General features: G+C 33.1%; 1 protein-coding gene across 1 annotated transcript in view; it reads right to left on the bottom strand.

Moving 5' to 3' along the window:
• RPGRIP1L (RPGRIP1 like) overlaps positions 1 to 17,613 on the bottom strand; it is a 70,940-nt gene that overhangs the window by 46,203 nt on the left and 7,124 nt on the right. Inside the window, exons 4-8 of the mRNA XM_068693790.1 lie at positions 16,834 to 16,968; positions 15,205 to 15,348; positions 9,207 to 9,312; positions 4,671 to 4,817; positions 3,453 to 3,526 (exon numbers count right to left, since the gene is read on the bottom strand). Coding sequence (XP_068549891.1) covers positions 3,453 to 3,526; positions 4,671 to 4,817; positions 9,207 to 9,312; positions 15,205 to 15,348; positions 16,834 to 16,968 — 606 coding nt within the window. The remainder of the gene's footprint in view (positions 1 to 3,452; positions 3,527 to 4,670; positions 4,818 to 9,206; positions 9,313 to 15,204; positions 15,349 to 16,833; positions 16,969 to 17,613) is intronic.

Below are 17,613 nucleotides of genomic sequence, written 5' to 3'. Positions count from 1 at the left end.
CAGAACGGATGGCATGGACACAGAATCAGAACTGCTGAAACCACAACAAAATGTGCAACTCAGTTTGAAATAAAAGTAAGAACATTAAATAATTTACAGTACAATTCCCAGTAGGTAAAAAGACAAAGCAATGCAATGTGTTTTCCTATAATTTATACAGTGAGTACTATGGTCTTCAAATTATTATTATTCACTAGTTGCATTCTTAATGACTGGAATATATCCTTCATCTTAACCAGTCACAAACCAGTTTATTCACTTCTGTATTTCCTGAAAAATCAAAAATGGTAGCGTATTGTTAATGAATGAGTCAGTCCCTCGACTACATACGTTGGTGAAGGTCACTGATTAAAGAAGTAACTTTGATTTTTGTACATCTTCTGATACATACCTATCTATCCATCTATCTATCCCAGATGTCCATATAACAAAAGCCACACACACACACACACACACAAGCCACACAAGAAAGAAGGAAAGAAATAGGGTAGAAGAGATGGCCCAAATAGATGGCACACTGTACATGCTGACTGAAGAGAACTGCCTGTTTTGATGACTATGATTATATAAAGTGGTTTTAAGTATCTAAAAGTGAATTTATACCTAATATATTTGAAGAATGACCTGCAGATTAAAGAAAAAATATTCTAGCATGAATTCTTGACTCTGACATATTTGGTAAGAGTTTATATTCTTGATTTGAAATCTTCATAAAAACAGTCCCATCTCTCTGAATTTTCTTTTTCTCATCCTGTATCTGGTCTAATCTATTTATACAGTTCTGTAAGCACATACCATCTTATAAGGTGATAATGTATCTTTTACAGCATGAACTTAACCAATGCTTCTAGGTCCTACAGTAACATATATTTCACTCTGCTGTGCCATAATTTTGAAGATAATGCAGCAAATGTAATGCATTGAACCCACAATCACATTGATAATACTGCATTGCTACAGAAGAGACTGCGTGCTCTACAGTTGCTTAGACTTAACATTCTTCAAAGTTGGATTGGCTCCGAGAAGGAAAGAATAAATCTTTGTATGACAAGATAAAAAATACACTTAGTTTTCACATTTCATATTCCTGAAAAAGTTTTCAAACTGTAATTACCATGACGTCTAGTTGTATGTGCATTCACTACCTTTAGGCAAAATTATTTCACATGCAGCTACACATTTAAAAATGTGTACAGTTTAAGAAAAACAACCAAACAACAATGGCAGAAACATCATTAACAGCTGTTATGATAGTAATTCAGAGTTTAGATACTTAAATGAAGAACAGTTTAGGCAACAGGTTCTATCCAAACCTATATATTGAAAATGCTTTTAACAGATTGAATCAAGTCCACTCCTGCCTCTTTTCTCCTTCAAATTTTAAGATTACTTTTACTTGAATTCATGTGGAATTTCTTTCACATTTACTGTATTTCACTGGAGTCAGAGACATCTGGGTAACTATAAATGGTCAACCACATCTGGCACCATTTCCTTTGGAGGGAGTTTAAGCATTGCTAGATTTGCATTACAAGGTCATATGAAAACAATTCCTCCAAATCTTTTATCCAAACGAATTGTTTTCTTGGATACTGACTACATAATAAGAGTCAACTGACAAATTCGTACTTGTTCTTTGTAAACTTTTCAGATCCAATTCTCAGCCTTGACTGGCAAAATTCCCATCAACTTTGAAGGGAATTTCCATTCTCAAGGAAAGGGTTTATGCCTTTTCCTTTCCTCAGGAAAAAAAAAAAAAGTTAATCTGTCACCTGCAGACACTGGCCTATCCACTGCTAGCAACAGGTAGGCTGCAGTAAGCTCATGTTGTTCAAATGGGAAACAGAAAAAGCTGGCCATTAAACAGTAGACAAAACAAAATGATCTGATTCTCTTTCTAATTTCTTGTTGTCTATATGCCACCATGGAATGATAAAGCATAAATCAAGTTTAAATAGAGTATATGATAAGAAAATTTTAGGGGAAAAAAAGCCATATTGAGGATCACTGGGTTATAAGAGAATCATATTCAATTACTTATTTAAACATCCTTATAAATTATCTCACTACAATTTAAAAAGAACAGAACAATTCAAGACAGGATTATAATTGATATATTTAGTATGAATTATTTCTTTGTGTAACGATATAGGAGAAAAATCATGGTATTATAACATCAAACTTTAGAGGAATCTATAAGAAACTTAAGCAAGGGACAACTGACCAACCTCCCCTATACACAACATAAATACTGTGTTTATACAGTTGTTGCAGCTCATATTTTTAAAATAATTTAAGCTACCTGTACTCATATTTTTTTGCTAATATAATGTTTAATTTCACAATAGAAAGTACAGAAAGTATAATAAATATAAGAATCCCATAAACAACATTTGATATCACTCATATTGTGTTTACTGTTTTTTTTGTTTGTTTGTTGTTTTTTTTTTGTTTGTTTGTTTCTTTTTGTTTTTTGAGACATCACACTGACAAACCAAACAAAGATTAAGAGGAGAAATTTTGACATGAAAAAAATAATTCAAGCTTTTTGACCTACTTTCATAGTTAAATTTCTAGGAAATTTCTAACCCTCTTCAGTATAAGAGGCCACATTGTTTTAAAATATACAAAAAGGTCATTTTCAAGGTCATTATTTCCTTGATAGTTGATTAGAACAAGCATATTAATTTAATTCATTTTTTTGTACCGGGGAATTTCTGAATCTCATCTGTCAACGCACTTCCATTTTCACTATAAGCAGCAGTTACACCAATACTATTTATTATGTATAGGAATCTTCGAAAAAGATTACATTAACCTATGCAAAAACTCTGAGCACAACCAGCATAAGCAAAATGGTAACCATTACTAAATCAAACAAACTACCTCTCAAAAATAAACATAGAAGAAGATGTCAAATATCAGACTTTAGATCCACTCAGAAGTACTGGAAGAACTTACACAAACAGGTCAAACAACCCCTCTTTCCTAAATAAAATAAAATAAATTAATACTGAAGAAGTTTGTCTCTCCTAGATTTATCCTTCTATCAACAGGACTCCCGTCCCCCACAAAAAAAAAAACCAAAACACTATTAGAAATTCACAAAGTAACTTCTTAGCTTCATTTTCAAAAAAACGCTATTCCTACTTACATTTTAATTAGAATTTTTTTTTTCTAAGTGATGTACTATCTCAAGAGTATTAGAGCAACAATGGGAGCTGCTCCATTTCAACAGAAGAGGTGAAATACAGGCAAAACATCTTTAAATTTTCCATATACGCTTATTGATAATAGGAATTATAGTATGAATATATTTGAATGTGTACACGTATACACTCAACATGCATATGCACATGCATATGTACCCAGCCTATGAAGAACTAAACAGAACACAAAATCCCATTTTACATTTAAAGAAAACATTTAAAGATTTACATTTCAATATTTACCTGTTATACAGCTTATCATAGTTTTCCCTCAAGAGTTCCTTCTCTTTTTCCAGATCATTTATTCTTTCTTGTAACTAAAATGAAGAAAATTTCAAGCACAAAAAATAGTAAACAAATAGCAAATATAAAATTATAATGAATTTATAAAGATGATTAATTAATACTTTGTAAGTATTCTCAAGAAGACTTTTATTTGTTCTTTTTATGTAACAGTCTCTTAGAAGCTGCAAAATAACACTTTTTCATCACATTATATAATTTGGCCAAGACAGGCTTTTTCACGTAACATATATGAAGTTGAGACTAATGTATGTGAACTGAGGAAAAAGAGTATATAATTATATTGTCTTATGTGAAAAAAAAAAAAGGAATTAAAAATGCTTAATTCAGTTTTGCTCATTAATGGCTGCAATATGTAAACATTGTTTTTATTGACCACATACAGGCAACAAGCCCTTATTTTCAAAACATACAATAAAGAAAGATATGTTTTTAAAGACAGAAGATATACCTGATATGCATTACAATAGTGCAAAGATTACGCTATAATTAGGTTAGGCTTGTATTAGCTTGATTCATTTAAAATGCATTCAATACAGGTAAACCTAGTGGTAAAACTAAAGTTGCTACAAAATATAAGAAAAAACAAGTAAGTCTGTACACACTCTCCTTATATACAGAATAGAACGAGGAATAAAACACTTGGTTTTTGGCCCTGTATCTGAGTGACTGTTGGTGATGATACTTGCCTCCGGAATCCACTAGAAAAAGAAATAGAAATGACTGATTTGAACTATCATGTAAGATGTAATACTATGCTTTACCATGACTAAATCAGTTGAAATAACACTACAAAAACAGCAAAATATGATCAATAAATCAAGTATTAAGATTGTTTCTGCTTAACACACTACTTGTTTAGTATGTGAAATCCTATGCTCTTCCTCAAGCATTATCTAAACAGGGGTGGAATGCTCATGTAGTGTGGGGGCCAGGTATGGTTCATGATTCTATGAAACACAAGCAGCAACCACAGGATTTTCTCTTTAATGGGAAAACAGTGTGTATGTTCAAGTGAGTCTTCTAAACATGTTTGAAAGGTCTATTCACATATCAGTAATAAAAAGATACCCATCCCATCCTTAATTTAGATAACATTTTCCCTTATCTATACGTAGTACCTAAAGCAGATTCTAGCTCTCTTGGATACAATCTCACCTCCTCTGTCCTTTGCTTAGAAATAGTCACTGCTTGCAATTCTTTTTCAAGATTCAGGCACTTCAACCGCTCTTCTTTAAGCTGTAGATTTAGCTCATCACCTTTTGCTATTAAAGCATCATGGCTAGCCTTCAGGTTCCTTTGGTTCTATGAAAAGAAAAAGAAAAATTGGGATGAGGGAGTGGAGTGGGCAGGGGAGAAGATCACTCTTAGTAGAATATTACAACGTTGCATAAGCTATCAGTGATCTTTCCTGGCAGCAGTTAACAGATATTCCCAATGTGGTCAACAGGAGACACTCTTGACTAAGCAATCGAAAAAAAAATTTCATTACACATGGCCAGGAGAAGGTGGCATTCTTGTTACTCTCATGAACGTTAAACCCTCAGTTCAGTCATAATGAAAAGGACCAAGAAATACATCTGTTAAGCAATTAAAAGATTTTGCTGTGGTTACAGTGGTTAGACATGCTGACCAAAAACACTGCAGTAGCAAGCAGAAATGAATGTTGACCACAGTTATGTTAATCACAGAACTTGCCACAGCTCTGTTAACCCTTAGCTGTAGATATCTAATTTTTTCATAATCCTAACACGCTAGGCTGTATTTTCCTGCTAGCAGTAATTAATAAGGGAATTATGATTTCTTTTACATTTTAATTTACTTCAATGGATTATATTAAGGCACATTTAACCAATTTTAATATTAAATGGAGGATGCTGATTGAACCCCTATTTCCAGAATATTAGTTAATATTATACTGTCTGCATTTTGCAATGCTTTAATAATGCCTCATTAAGAAATTCAATGTAAAACACATTCTAAGTATGACTTGAAAAAAACAGCCTAAAAGCCAATCTCCTGTTTAATAAAGTGATTATATGGCAATTTATATGTCCAATAGATGTATGAGTATAGATAACATTTAATGATTGTAGACATAAAAAAAAACATTAGCTTCGTGATTTCCTTATAACATTCCTAGGAGGTAATTACATGGAGAAACTTCATGTGAATCCCGTGAAAATTGTTCAGGTTCATATGAAGTATAAACACTGTAGAAAAAAGCACACTAAACTACAGAAAACCCAGTCACCAACTTGATCTTCAGCCCCTCAGATCTCATTTCTCCATAAGAAAAATCTTACCGAGAGTAATATTACCAGTCTTATTTCAGAGAGATAGTGATGTATATTACTTATTAATTTTTCTCATCCTTTCTTCAGTGCTCCTCTTGCTGTAAACTGTATTTCAGTAACTTCAAAAAATGGCACCTTAAAAGTCAGTCTTACACTTCTTTCATTTCTGTACAAATTTCTTCATTTCCGCCTTGAAATCACAAGCCTTGCAGTCTCTAACCTTTCCAACTGTTCAAGTGAACTCATCTTTTCTTCCCCATCTCTCAACTTCATTTTTTTCACAAGTTCTTTTCCATTTTAATAACTTGTATCATTTCAACCCACTACATGAAGAAAAAAAATCCCACATCTTGGCAAAGCTGCCAAGACCATTTCACCCTTATCTCTTTCCTTGATTTCCCAAACAGATGAAAACAAATTCAAAAATCAAGGTCTTGATTTCACCTTCTAACTGATCCTCAAGCTCTCCCGGTCAGTCCTCGAGGGATTTATATTATTGAAACTTCTCATTAACAGTCCTAAAAATGTCCTCCTGTAAAATCTCCTTGCTTCAGCTTCCTTCCAGTCCTTCAGTATCTCTGCAACTCTCCTCATGGATTTCTTCGTGAACTTTAGGGGAACCATAACTCCCCTTTCCTTCATGCCCCAGTACATTCTTTCTTAAGTTTTTCTATACCTGATTGTTCTTTCAACTCTTTTTTCCATCATGCCAAAATTGTTTTCTATCCATTCTCCCTTAAAATATCCCAAGACTCAGGCCACAGCAACAAATGGGTTGATGATTGTAGTTTAAGGTTTCTAGTCTAAAACTGTGTTTCTAAGGGAAATATGCCTCAACATGAAATAGCTCCTTTACCGAAAATGAAAATATACCTTTTAGAAATACTGCACAAATGAACACAAATGCTATTACATTTGTGAAATATTTGTACTGGTTATCCACGAGAACTAACTCTTCACAGTATTTACAAATTTAGTGGCATAGACTAGCATATCTCATATGACAAATCATGAAATCCTGGAATGTTCAGCCTGTAATTATATAAATATGACAATGGAATCAAATATTTAATCCAAATAGTTTCGGGGTCCTTTGTTCTTCAATGCAGATTCCAAAATTCATTCATTTAACTGGCTACATTAAAATTCTTGAACAACAAAACAAGCCTGTAAATGTTTGCTCCTGAAAGATCATTTTAAATATCATTAAATGGAACAAGATTATAGGCTCTTATCATTCCACGGTTTCACAACTTTTGGGCTGACTCAAGTTTAATGGCAAACAGAGGCATTATAAATGTTTCAACTGGTACAAGCCAAAGTAAACAATAATGAACTCAACAGTCACGAAAATTGTAACATAAAACAAACAAAAACAGTGCTCTGTCAATAAGCATTTAAGTGACATCTAAAGTAGAAATTTTAGATTTTACAGTTATTTGTGTTTAGTAGACGCACATTTCAAACACTCAAATGACTGGAAATGGGAAAACCGTTGTATCCGTTATCTTGTAAAAATATGATGAGATAGAACACTCTCATTCTTTCCAAAAATGCAGCTTTCACTGTGAATATTAGAAACAATGTCTTCAAATACCAGTTTGAATCTCAGGCATCTGTTTCTATTCAGCTGCTGCCAAGAGAGGCACAAGAACTTGCTGTTCGCTGTATATTATCAAGAAGTCGCAAGTGATTTAGAATGGACCAGTTTACATATCATTTTCTATTTAAGAACACAAAAAGTTATGTGAAACCTGCCCTCCCTTGGAGTTTACATTCTACATAGTTCATAGTTCTGTGTAAAAATAGATTGAAACTACTAACAGAAGAACTGCTTTGGCAAAGGAGATATTAGACTGGGGGGAAAGAAGCGCAGAGGTAGAAGCAGAAAGACAGGAAAAGAGGAAGGGAGCAAAAAATCACATGACAGAAGTCTTGTTTATCACAGACAGGAAGAAGCAGGAACTGGCAAAAAGAGTTCTTTGCAGAAAAAAATAAAAATAAAAAAAAAGAACAAAGAAGCCATAGAACTTAAAACCGTAGAACATAGCAATAGAGCACAGAAGGTATGGACAGGAAGGTTTAAAATAGGAGGCTAAGGTACAATTGAGACAAATGTGGAACTGTAGGCAGCCTCCAATCCAGAAAGAGTAAGGAAGGCACACAAATAGTCTTCTTGAGTTCTTCTTGGGCAGGAGTGTGACCAAGGTTAGGATACATACTGTAATTATTTTAAAATAAATAAAGGCCTTTATTTTAAGTGTGATATTCCTGCCTCAATATCTTAGAATTGCATTAGGCATGAAAAATTTCTTTCTTGTTTTTTTTACAACTGCTATGAAATGCTGCTAGGGAGATATAACCACACTATTTGTTATCTAATCTTATTTATTTAATTAATTCTGTATCATATACCAGTAACTAAGCAGTTTCCATTCAAAATTTACTTAACTTTTAAAAAGTCACTTAAATTCTTATAGTTTCCTACTTCGAATTTTAATTTTCCCTTGAATCGCAAGTACAAAGAAATTGTGGATCCATAAACAGCAGTCAAAGAAACATTAGTAAAGAAAAAGAAATAGCAATTTACAGTAACAGTAAGAAAAATGTAACTTGTTTCCACTGAATTACATTATAACAATCTCAGATACAATCATACATCTTGCAAATAACAAGGACATCTTGTGCTTCCACTTCATAAGGCTGAGATACTTTATTCAGCTCAGTTGCATGCAGGATTGTTACTCACAGGAACTCTGTGGTTGTTATTGTACTGCCTTTATATGCAAACATACATCATTCTCCCAGTACGTATGGGACAAAGCAGAAAAGCGCTGTATCAATAAAACCGATGCATAATCTGCCATGCAGTTGCATGTTCTGGTGACTTTTTTTTTTTTTTTTTAAATAAATCTGGTGATAAAGAACACCTCTCACTTAAAGTAACCCTCTAAAATAGTTTCCATGAATTTATGAATACAAGTCCTAAGCTCTGAACTCTGAACAGCCAAATCTCAAATGGGTTATGGTACCCCTTCCTTAGGGAATCAGGAGTATGTTTAGATCAAATAATTAATTTATAATTAAATCAAAGCCCTCTTTGTAAAGGATCAGGCATCTCTTTAGACAGCCAAACAACTGAGGACATAATCTAACCCAAATCTACCTGGGATACTTTTGCAGATAACTATCTTCAAGATCTGCTAGAAAATTCTGAAAGAAGTTAAAAGAATACAGAACCCTACACATCTGAACTAGTTTGGGTGTAATGGATCGTGCGTTTCATTTTCTTGTATTCAGCGCTGACTTTGAATCAAGAACCATGCATATTTATTTTCCAGTTACGCATGCGTATGTGATGAGAGTAACGGAATGTTACTGACCAAATCCTAATTACCTCTTGAAGCTGGAGAAGTTTTTCTTCCATTGCTGAAAGTGCATTGCTTTTCTCAACCAGCTGTTTACGGACCTTGATCATTTCCACATTGTCCCGGATGTTTAGCCTTCAAAATTGTATTAAAGAGAAATGCACCATAAGCTTAAAGGTACAGAATGAGTTCTCTTATTATTTTTTTTCTCGGAAAGTTGAATAGACATGTTTGTTGTACCATATCATACTGCATATTTCATCTATACAGGAAAACAACCCGATACTTGCAGAGATAATTTGTTTTCCAATCACTTCTTTCCCAACCTCCAAAGAATTTGGTACCAGTACACTACCATTTTATGGAGCTTTCTCTTACAGTTTAAACCTAACAAATATTGCTATGACTTAGCAATTTGCACTGGTAGCACCTAAAGAATGGTATTCAAACAAGTTGCACATTAACTACATGAAAATCACTTAATATGCACATAGATTTTCTATTTCAGTACAATTCTAAGATTAATTTGAGAATGCACTGTTTAATAAAAAGGATGTTTAAAATGATCTGAAATTTAAATAAGTATTTGTTTCTGGTGTTTTCCTTCAGTAAGTCAAGGTAGATCCTGTTACTTTTGCAGTTTCTTCAAGTACAGTAAGAGAAACCATTTCTGATTTATATTAATATAAAGTCAGAATAAATCTTTAGCATTTTAAAGGTAATTTCTCTTCCAATATTTATCTGTTTTAGGCATGTTGGAGGAATTGTCACAATGCCATGCTGGACCAAAAAAATGGACTACAAAGCTTACACATCTGTAAACCAGCTGAGAATGTGAAATACTTTCCTCTTATTCTTTAAAATATCAAAGCCTATTGTGTTTTGGCATTGCCCAGTTAATTGTCCTTACACAGAAGATAAACATACAAACCTGTGATGTTCCCCAAGAAACAGCCCTAACACAATGCTAAGACAATCATGTGTCTAAAACATGTTATCTACATAAATTAAAGTTGTGGTGAGTATAGACAGCAGCACTGTCTCATGCTAGCTATTTAAAAGCTAATGTAGTGGCACGTTTTTATTAATCTTGTTCCACACATCAAACAAAAGACTCCAATGCCTTCAAAGGCTTTTTCTTTGACTTTTTTTCCCCCCTCCATTTTAAGCAGGGGGCTTTTTTTTTTTCCTTTTTAAGTAGAAAAAGGAGCAGATGATAGTGAAATTTATGATGTACAGATGTAAACCCCATGGCTCCTGACAATCAACATTAACTATTTTTTCAACAGTGAATGAAACACTACTTGATTTAAACAGGCTTTGGGTACTGATATATCAAGTAAATTATTCAAATTCAGAAGTAAAAAAATGCTTTTCAGAATCACAGAATATCCTAAATTGGAAGGGACCACAAGGATCATCAGGTCCAATTCCTTTTATTGCAATCAGTTCAATTCTTGCATCAGTATTTATCCCATGAAAGTACATGACAAGGAGCATGCTACTTAAGAACAAAATCACTTCAGATTTTGTGGAAAAGGCAAAGTTAATTGAGGAAGATTACTTTGATTTTCTATAAATAAAGTCACAAAACAGAAGAGAAATTGATTATCTACACAACTTTCTCCTTCCCAGGTAGCTGATGTATTTTGCTCCCCGAACATCTTTCTAGATTTTCTAAAGGAGCTTAAAAATAGGGGGTTATAAACAGTTCTGATTTAATAGGTAGCACTACCTTTCTCTTATATAGGTAATATTTTGCTCAAAAAATACCAAAATTCTCTACAAGAATAAAGTTGTACTAAGACAGCTCATTCAGTATTTTCTTCACTGCCCAAAAAGACTAAAATTCTGCTTCAGAACCTGAAGACATGTAGGTAGACCAGCAGAAGTTGAAAAAGAAAAAGAACTAGTGCCTCTTTTTGAGGCAACACCTTGCATCAATGTGCATACTTTGATTTTTATTTAGCTCTAGCATGCCTTCTGCCACAAGTGCAGAAATAAGGAACATAAAACTCTATCCTTCCACTTTAGACCTCATCTTAAAGCTGGATTAAAAGCCTGAAAGTGAAGTTAAGAGAAAGTGACTCTTAAAAAAGCTAGGAATTTTGTTTGGGGTTAATGTCTGAAGTACAATAAAGTGATGATCTCTTTTCCAGGCCTCTATCCTTTGGATTAAAAGAATAGAGTGGGGTCCCAATAATGGGCTGGGGACCAGCTGTGTGGAAATGGGGGACTGATAGCAACCTTCAGCAGAAGGAAACGATTAAGGAAAGGATCTTGACCTGCACTGTACAAATTTATGCCAGTAATTCCCAGATGGCTAAACTAATAAAATTGAGGCCTAATTAAATCACATCTCTTGCATCTTGTCTTTACTTTCATATGAAAAGGACACGGATACAAAACTAAGACTGTTCTTAGAGAGTCCTGACTGTTCTATCAGTTGGGATCAGTGGCTCTCAAACTTTCTCCTATTCACATTCAAAACAAGAAAAACAATTACAAAAGTACACTTTTGTACACTATACTTTTCAGGATCACTTAGCCTCTATTTGGCAAAACAAACAAAAAGTTTCTAGGCTCATAGTTTTCAATCACAACTATACCACAGGACAATTTATGACTCTCAAACACAGAAATAAAAAAACACAACATCAATATGCAGTACTCTTATTTTACAGTGCTTAGGAAGTAATAGAATTATGTTGATTTACATTATGTTCTTTCCCTTACCTTTTATCCCTAAAAGGAAGTCAAACAAAGGAAGAAAAAAATTACCTTTTAGTGATACTTTTACATTGTAACTGATGGTATATTTGCAATAAGCGAAACATTAACAGGGCATTGATACCTCTAACATATATTATGTTCAGATTATCTAAATAATTATAAAGAAGTCTATATTCGTTTGCCTGGCCAAAGAGCTAATTACAAATGATAAAAACATGATCTTCAGAAAAACACGTTAAGCATAAGAAATCAGATAATGAAATACAAATTCAGGTTGTTTTTGTTGTTGTTGTTTAGAACAACAATTAGTCATTATTTAGAAAAGTCATGTATATGTTGTAGTCTCTCATCACAATATAAATGCAGAGGCTAACATGTTCCACTTTTTTGTCTGAGACTGCAAACACAGAAGTCATGAGTATGTCAATATGATACCCCTGCCCAGAAATCCAGAAATGTAGCAGGTCTAACTCCAAAGTCATGCTGCAGGAAAAAAAAAAAAAAAAAAAAAAAAAAGCAAAAGGAATGAAAAACTGATTCACAAATAAGCTTTTTCACTAAAAAAAAAAAAAAATGTAAAGAAAAAAGGCAAAAATCTAAAAACCAGAAACATATGCAAATACCAAATACCTGTTTCACAAGTACATATCTGGGTTGGTTTTAAAAATGACTTTTTGAAAGTACCATGAGGAATGAGTTATTTAAAGCTAGCTGCTTGCAGAATGTGATTATTTGGGCTTAATGTTTTAACTTGCATGCTGTGTATCATAGACATCAAACCATGAGATTATTATGGTTTTGGCCATCTTTAAATTAAAAACACTCAAGCTAAATGCAGTTGAATTTTGTACTTAAGAAAATGTTTAGTCTAAAATTCACAAGCCAAGTTTCCCCCTCAAGTCAGAATTGTATGTTCCTGAAACAATCCCCAAACAATCTCTAATGAAATACTGAAATAAAGACTGACTGCAGATGTATACCAATAATCAACTTGAGTTGTACACTATAAAACAGCTAAACTCTGTTATGTAATTCTTCTGTAATAATATAGAAATGGTAGTCAATGTTGGATGAGCAAAGATAGCTTTAGAGTATTACTGGATTTCTTGTGCTTATGGGACTCAGAATAACTAGTACCTCCTTCCCTCACCACTGATAGATCAATGAATATTAACTGTGGCTGCTTCACTGCTTGGAAACTCCTTCAGTTATTTAAATCACAACAATTCCATAATAATGTAGTGGAATAAAGTATGTTTTCCTGAAGTTTGAAAGTGACATAAATACACTTCCACCAATCTTCACGTAGTACATGTATGTCCTTTTGGCACCTCACAGTTCCTAAATAAATACAACAGATTAACTGTCTTTGGGGAGTAACATACATACAAAGGAAAACACAAGGAAAAACTGCCAACTGTACAAAAATTCGAAGTCATAGGCTACAAAGGAAAAATAAGATGACCTTATCAGTCATCCACATTTCCAGTGTTCACATAGCAGTATTCCAATATTGATATCTTCTATGCTGATGCAAAGAATATTAGAAATAATAACTACCAAGAATATATAAATGCATTTGTCTAGTCAATCAACTACTTCAGACTTAACATAAAATTTTCAAGAAATATAGATAGTGAAAATAGAATCATAGAATGGTTTGGGTTGGAAGGGACCTTAAAGCTCATCTAATTTCAACCCCCCTGCCATTGGCAGGGACACCTTCCACTAGAAAAGGTTGCTCAAAAAATCTCCTAAAGATAATCCTAAGTACTTATGATTACAATTAAGCTTAAAGAGAAAAGCATCCAAGTTATGGCTGTTGTTCATTCAGCATAAAAAATATAACAAAAAACACGGGGATTAACAGTCTTCCATGAACTATTCTAGCAGTGAACTTGCGGAACGCAGATTATTCTGGATATTCGCTAGTGGACATTTTTCAACTTATTTCCTTGACTCTTCAGCCAGATACAGTAACTCTTAAATAATTAACGTATGTGTTATCAGGTTTCAATCAAGAAACAGACTACAGAGGAAGTACTTCCAGATTTCAAATGTAATCACAGATAGTTATTTAGGTCAAGTATCATGGATTGCACACAAGTAATTTGATAAAAAATAAGGATCTGCATTACTTTACACAAACTAACTGTATATGAAGATTTTTTTAGCTGAATTTTGAAGTGGACCTTTCCTTTAAAAGACCTTAAAAATTCCCAGCAATATGACAGTGACTTGCAATTTAGAACTTAAGGCATTTCTGGCTACTGTACTTAAAGAACAGTGTTTATCTACAGAAAATGAAACATATTAGTTCTTCCAAAATTTTATCAGATTATTTCCAAACAATGAAATTTTAAAAATATGTATTTTCCAAATAAATTGTTGACACAGACTGAGGAATTTTTTATGATAACTTCTTTAACCTATTTAAACTATATGTTATAAAGGGAAGTCTGAACAGTAGAGACTTACAACTTTATGAATAATTTAATAGCAACATTAAGATGTATTATTTATGTAGCACCACAGATGCACAAAAGAATGCTCACACATAATAAGTCTCTCCCTAGAAAGCCAAAACTAACCATGCATTTCCCATCCAAGTAAAACTTTCATTGACATCTAATGAGGAAGGAACATGGGACTGGGCCCTATTAGATCCTTAACACAAAAAGTCAAAATTGAAACAGTAAAAAGAGGGGAAAAACAGGTCAAGCCACATAATTCTGCATAAATTTTTGTGAAAGTTAAAGAAGAAAGAAAAAGAGATTAAACTAACGGATACTCTTCCGTGAAAGATTTCACAAAAATGTTCACATGGGTTTGTTTCACTGCACAGCTATACTATATTCCTTTAAATATGTGCTAATCTATCTTTACAGGGCTCTTATTTTTCTACTGTTACAGACTCCAAATTATCAAGGAATATTAAAGAATATCCACTACGGCACTACATTTAAAATTTTCTGAGACTTGCATTGAAGAACTGGTAGATGAATTTAATGAGTTTAACTTCAACTATAACTGAAAATTAATTTTCTAAAATGGTAGTTACGAACTGATTCATCTATTTGCTTTAAAAAACAACAACAACAAAACAAACAAAAAAAATGCATTATCATAATATTATTATTAGAATTAACCACGGTCATTTGGTAAAACATAACTTTCATCAAAGAAAAAATACAGCATGTATTCTTAGAGGAATAAACGTCACAGCTGTCTATAAACATTCTGATATAGTTCTTCTAATGCTCCAACCATGGAGATTTTCATTTTTCATAATACCTTTGGCTTGCTGTTTCTTGCTCCTTCAGCTGTAGGATTGATTCTTCAATCTCCTTTTCTTTCTTTCTTAGCTGACTCCCAAGCATCTCTTTGGCATATTCTAGCTCCTCAATGTGTTCCTTTTGGGAACCAATCACAATTTCCCTGTAAATACAAGTATCTTATGTTCCAAAACCAGATAAGCATTTATAAAAGAAAAAAAAAAAATAAATACTTGAGAGAGCAAAAATCTCTTGAGTTAAGTGTATGGCAAAAAGTTGTATTTCTTAAAGACATGCCTCACAATAGAGCTTTAAGAGTTCAACTTACTATGAAAATAGAGGCAATCATATGAAAACGTGTGAATAATCCTATAAATAGGTAAACGATTCAAACATTAGCAAACACAACACAAACAATAACTTAGTGCTCTTAAATATATAATAAATAAATAACAGTATATGTGGGAAATATATAATAAATAAATAACAGTATATGTGGGACTAAATGTTTTCATACATTTAGCAGAACCTAGTTTAAAACATCATTGATGGTTTATCATACTCTACATTAAATGCATGTTCCTCCTAATCAAAAGGTACCAAATGTTTTCTGGAAATGAAAGCATCATTACTAGCTATCAAAAGCATGTGAGATCTACAATGGATTAAGCAGTGAAAACAAGCTTTTATTCTGAGTTAGGTGACAGAAAACAATTCAGATGATGTGCAAGTGAATTTATCCATTATATGCAATTAAAAAAGGACAGAAAATTAGAGCCAACAGGGGCTGAATATTTTTAGCAGGCCACAACTTAGCAATTTTGATTTTCTTGATGAGTTAATCTCGGCTATCTTCTCTAATAGCATTTTTTGTAATAAGAATAATCAAATAATGTATAACTTTTTCCACTCTGAAGCTTTTTAAGCATAAGCTACAGTTCTTCATTATCTCATGTACCTATCATAGATGTAAAAGTATCTTGTAGAGTTTTTGGCCACGTATGTGCTCTTGTACTTGGGTGTTCCACTCTAACGTTAAAGTAACTGTGGTTATTTTTTCCATGCATAAACTGAAATCTCCAAAAATATGCTGTTTGAATGTTTTCTGCATTATAACACAATGTTTTGATGAGTCTTACCACAGTGAGAGAATAATTATTGTGAACACCTAGATTCCTGCAAGTCTTAATTGATAGCTCTTTTTTACCTGGTCTTAGAGACATGTATAGGAGAAAGAGCCACTTCTGTGCCCATCTCTGTAAAGTTACTAAAGATTTTTTCATTAGCAATATACAAGTATAAATTACTTAAAAAGTAAATTTTAGCTGTTCAACAGGGGTTAAATTCAGAGACAATGCTAATACCAGCACAATTTAAACACTAGTAAATTCCATTCTATCAATGAAATTTTGCTTCCACGGGCTTTAGGGATTAGAATGTCAGGACAGTGAGGGAGAATGACAACCAAGAATCTTCTTTAGTACTTAAGTTAGATCAGAAGTCTTAAGTACTTAAGTTAGTTCAGTCTAAGTCTTAAGTACTTAAGTTAGTTCAGAAGTCTTAACTTCTGAAGAAATACATTTTTTCTTCATGAAAACCACAAGTTCTAACAATTATATTAACAGAAATTTAGAAACAAATATCATACAGATTTCGTATTTCAGCCCTCGCATCCTCAAGCAGAGTCTGGCCATTTCTTGGGAGAAAAAGGTGAGGTGATCTCACTTTTAAATCCTGAAATCTCATTCCTGAAAAGAAAGAAAAGGGAAATAAGTTTTTGCAACAATGAAAAGCATTTTACAGGAAACAATCCCTATATAATACAAACACCCTATAGAGATGCCATAAAAAGCATTTTACATGAAATTCACATAGAGATCAGAGTATCTACAACCACAGCTGCTGTAAAATTTGAACTACAGGTAATAAGTAAGCACTGTTAAAGTGAGGCGTTAAAATGGGTCTTGAAATACTTAGGAGATTTTCTTTTAAAAGACAGAAGTGAGGTGGTATCTTCAAAGAACAATTACAACAATATAAAAAAGGAACACGGACTTGTAATCACTTTTTTTCCGATTGCACTTTCTTTACAAAATCACAATAAGAACGTCATTTACCTAGAGAAGCAACTACGGAACCATTTTTAACAACAATGCAAATAATTTCCTTACATTCTTCAAAGACATACTAAGTTGCTTGTGAAAAACAGTGCAAAATTGCGTAAGGATGAACTGTTAGTTCAGCAACAAAATCAATGGTTTCCCCAAATCTCTTTCTCCTCCTCCTTTTTCCTCAGCACAAAGAAATTAATGAAGTGTTGAGGGGGAAACAAACTAGGCATTAAATTTCAAATACAACATCAAAGCTGCCATCCTTCAGGCCCCATAATTGAGTCACTTACGTTCAAGGTACAACACTAGTAGTATGT

The sequence above is a fragment of the Anas acuta genome, chromosome 10, assembly GCF_963932015.1.
Source record: "Anas acuta chromosome 10, bAnaAcu1.1, whole genome shotgun sequence".
Taxonomy (NCBI): domain Eukaryota; kingdom Metazoa; phylum Chordata; class Aves; order Anseriformes; family Anatidae; genus Anas; species Anas acuta.
Note: the sequence above shows the minus strand (reverse complement) of the source record. Positions and strands in the feature narration are given on the sequence as shown.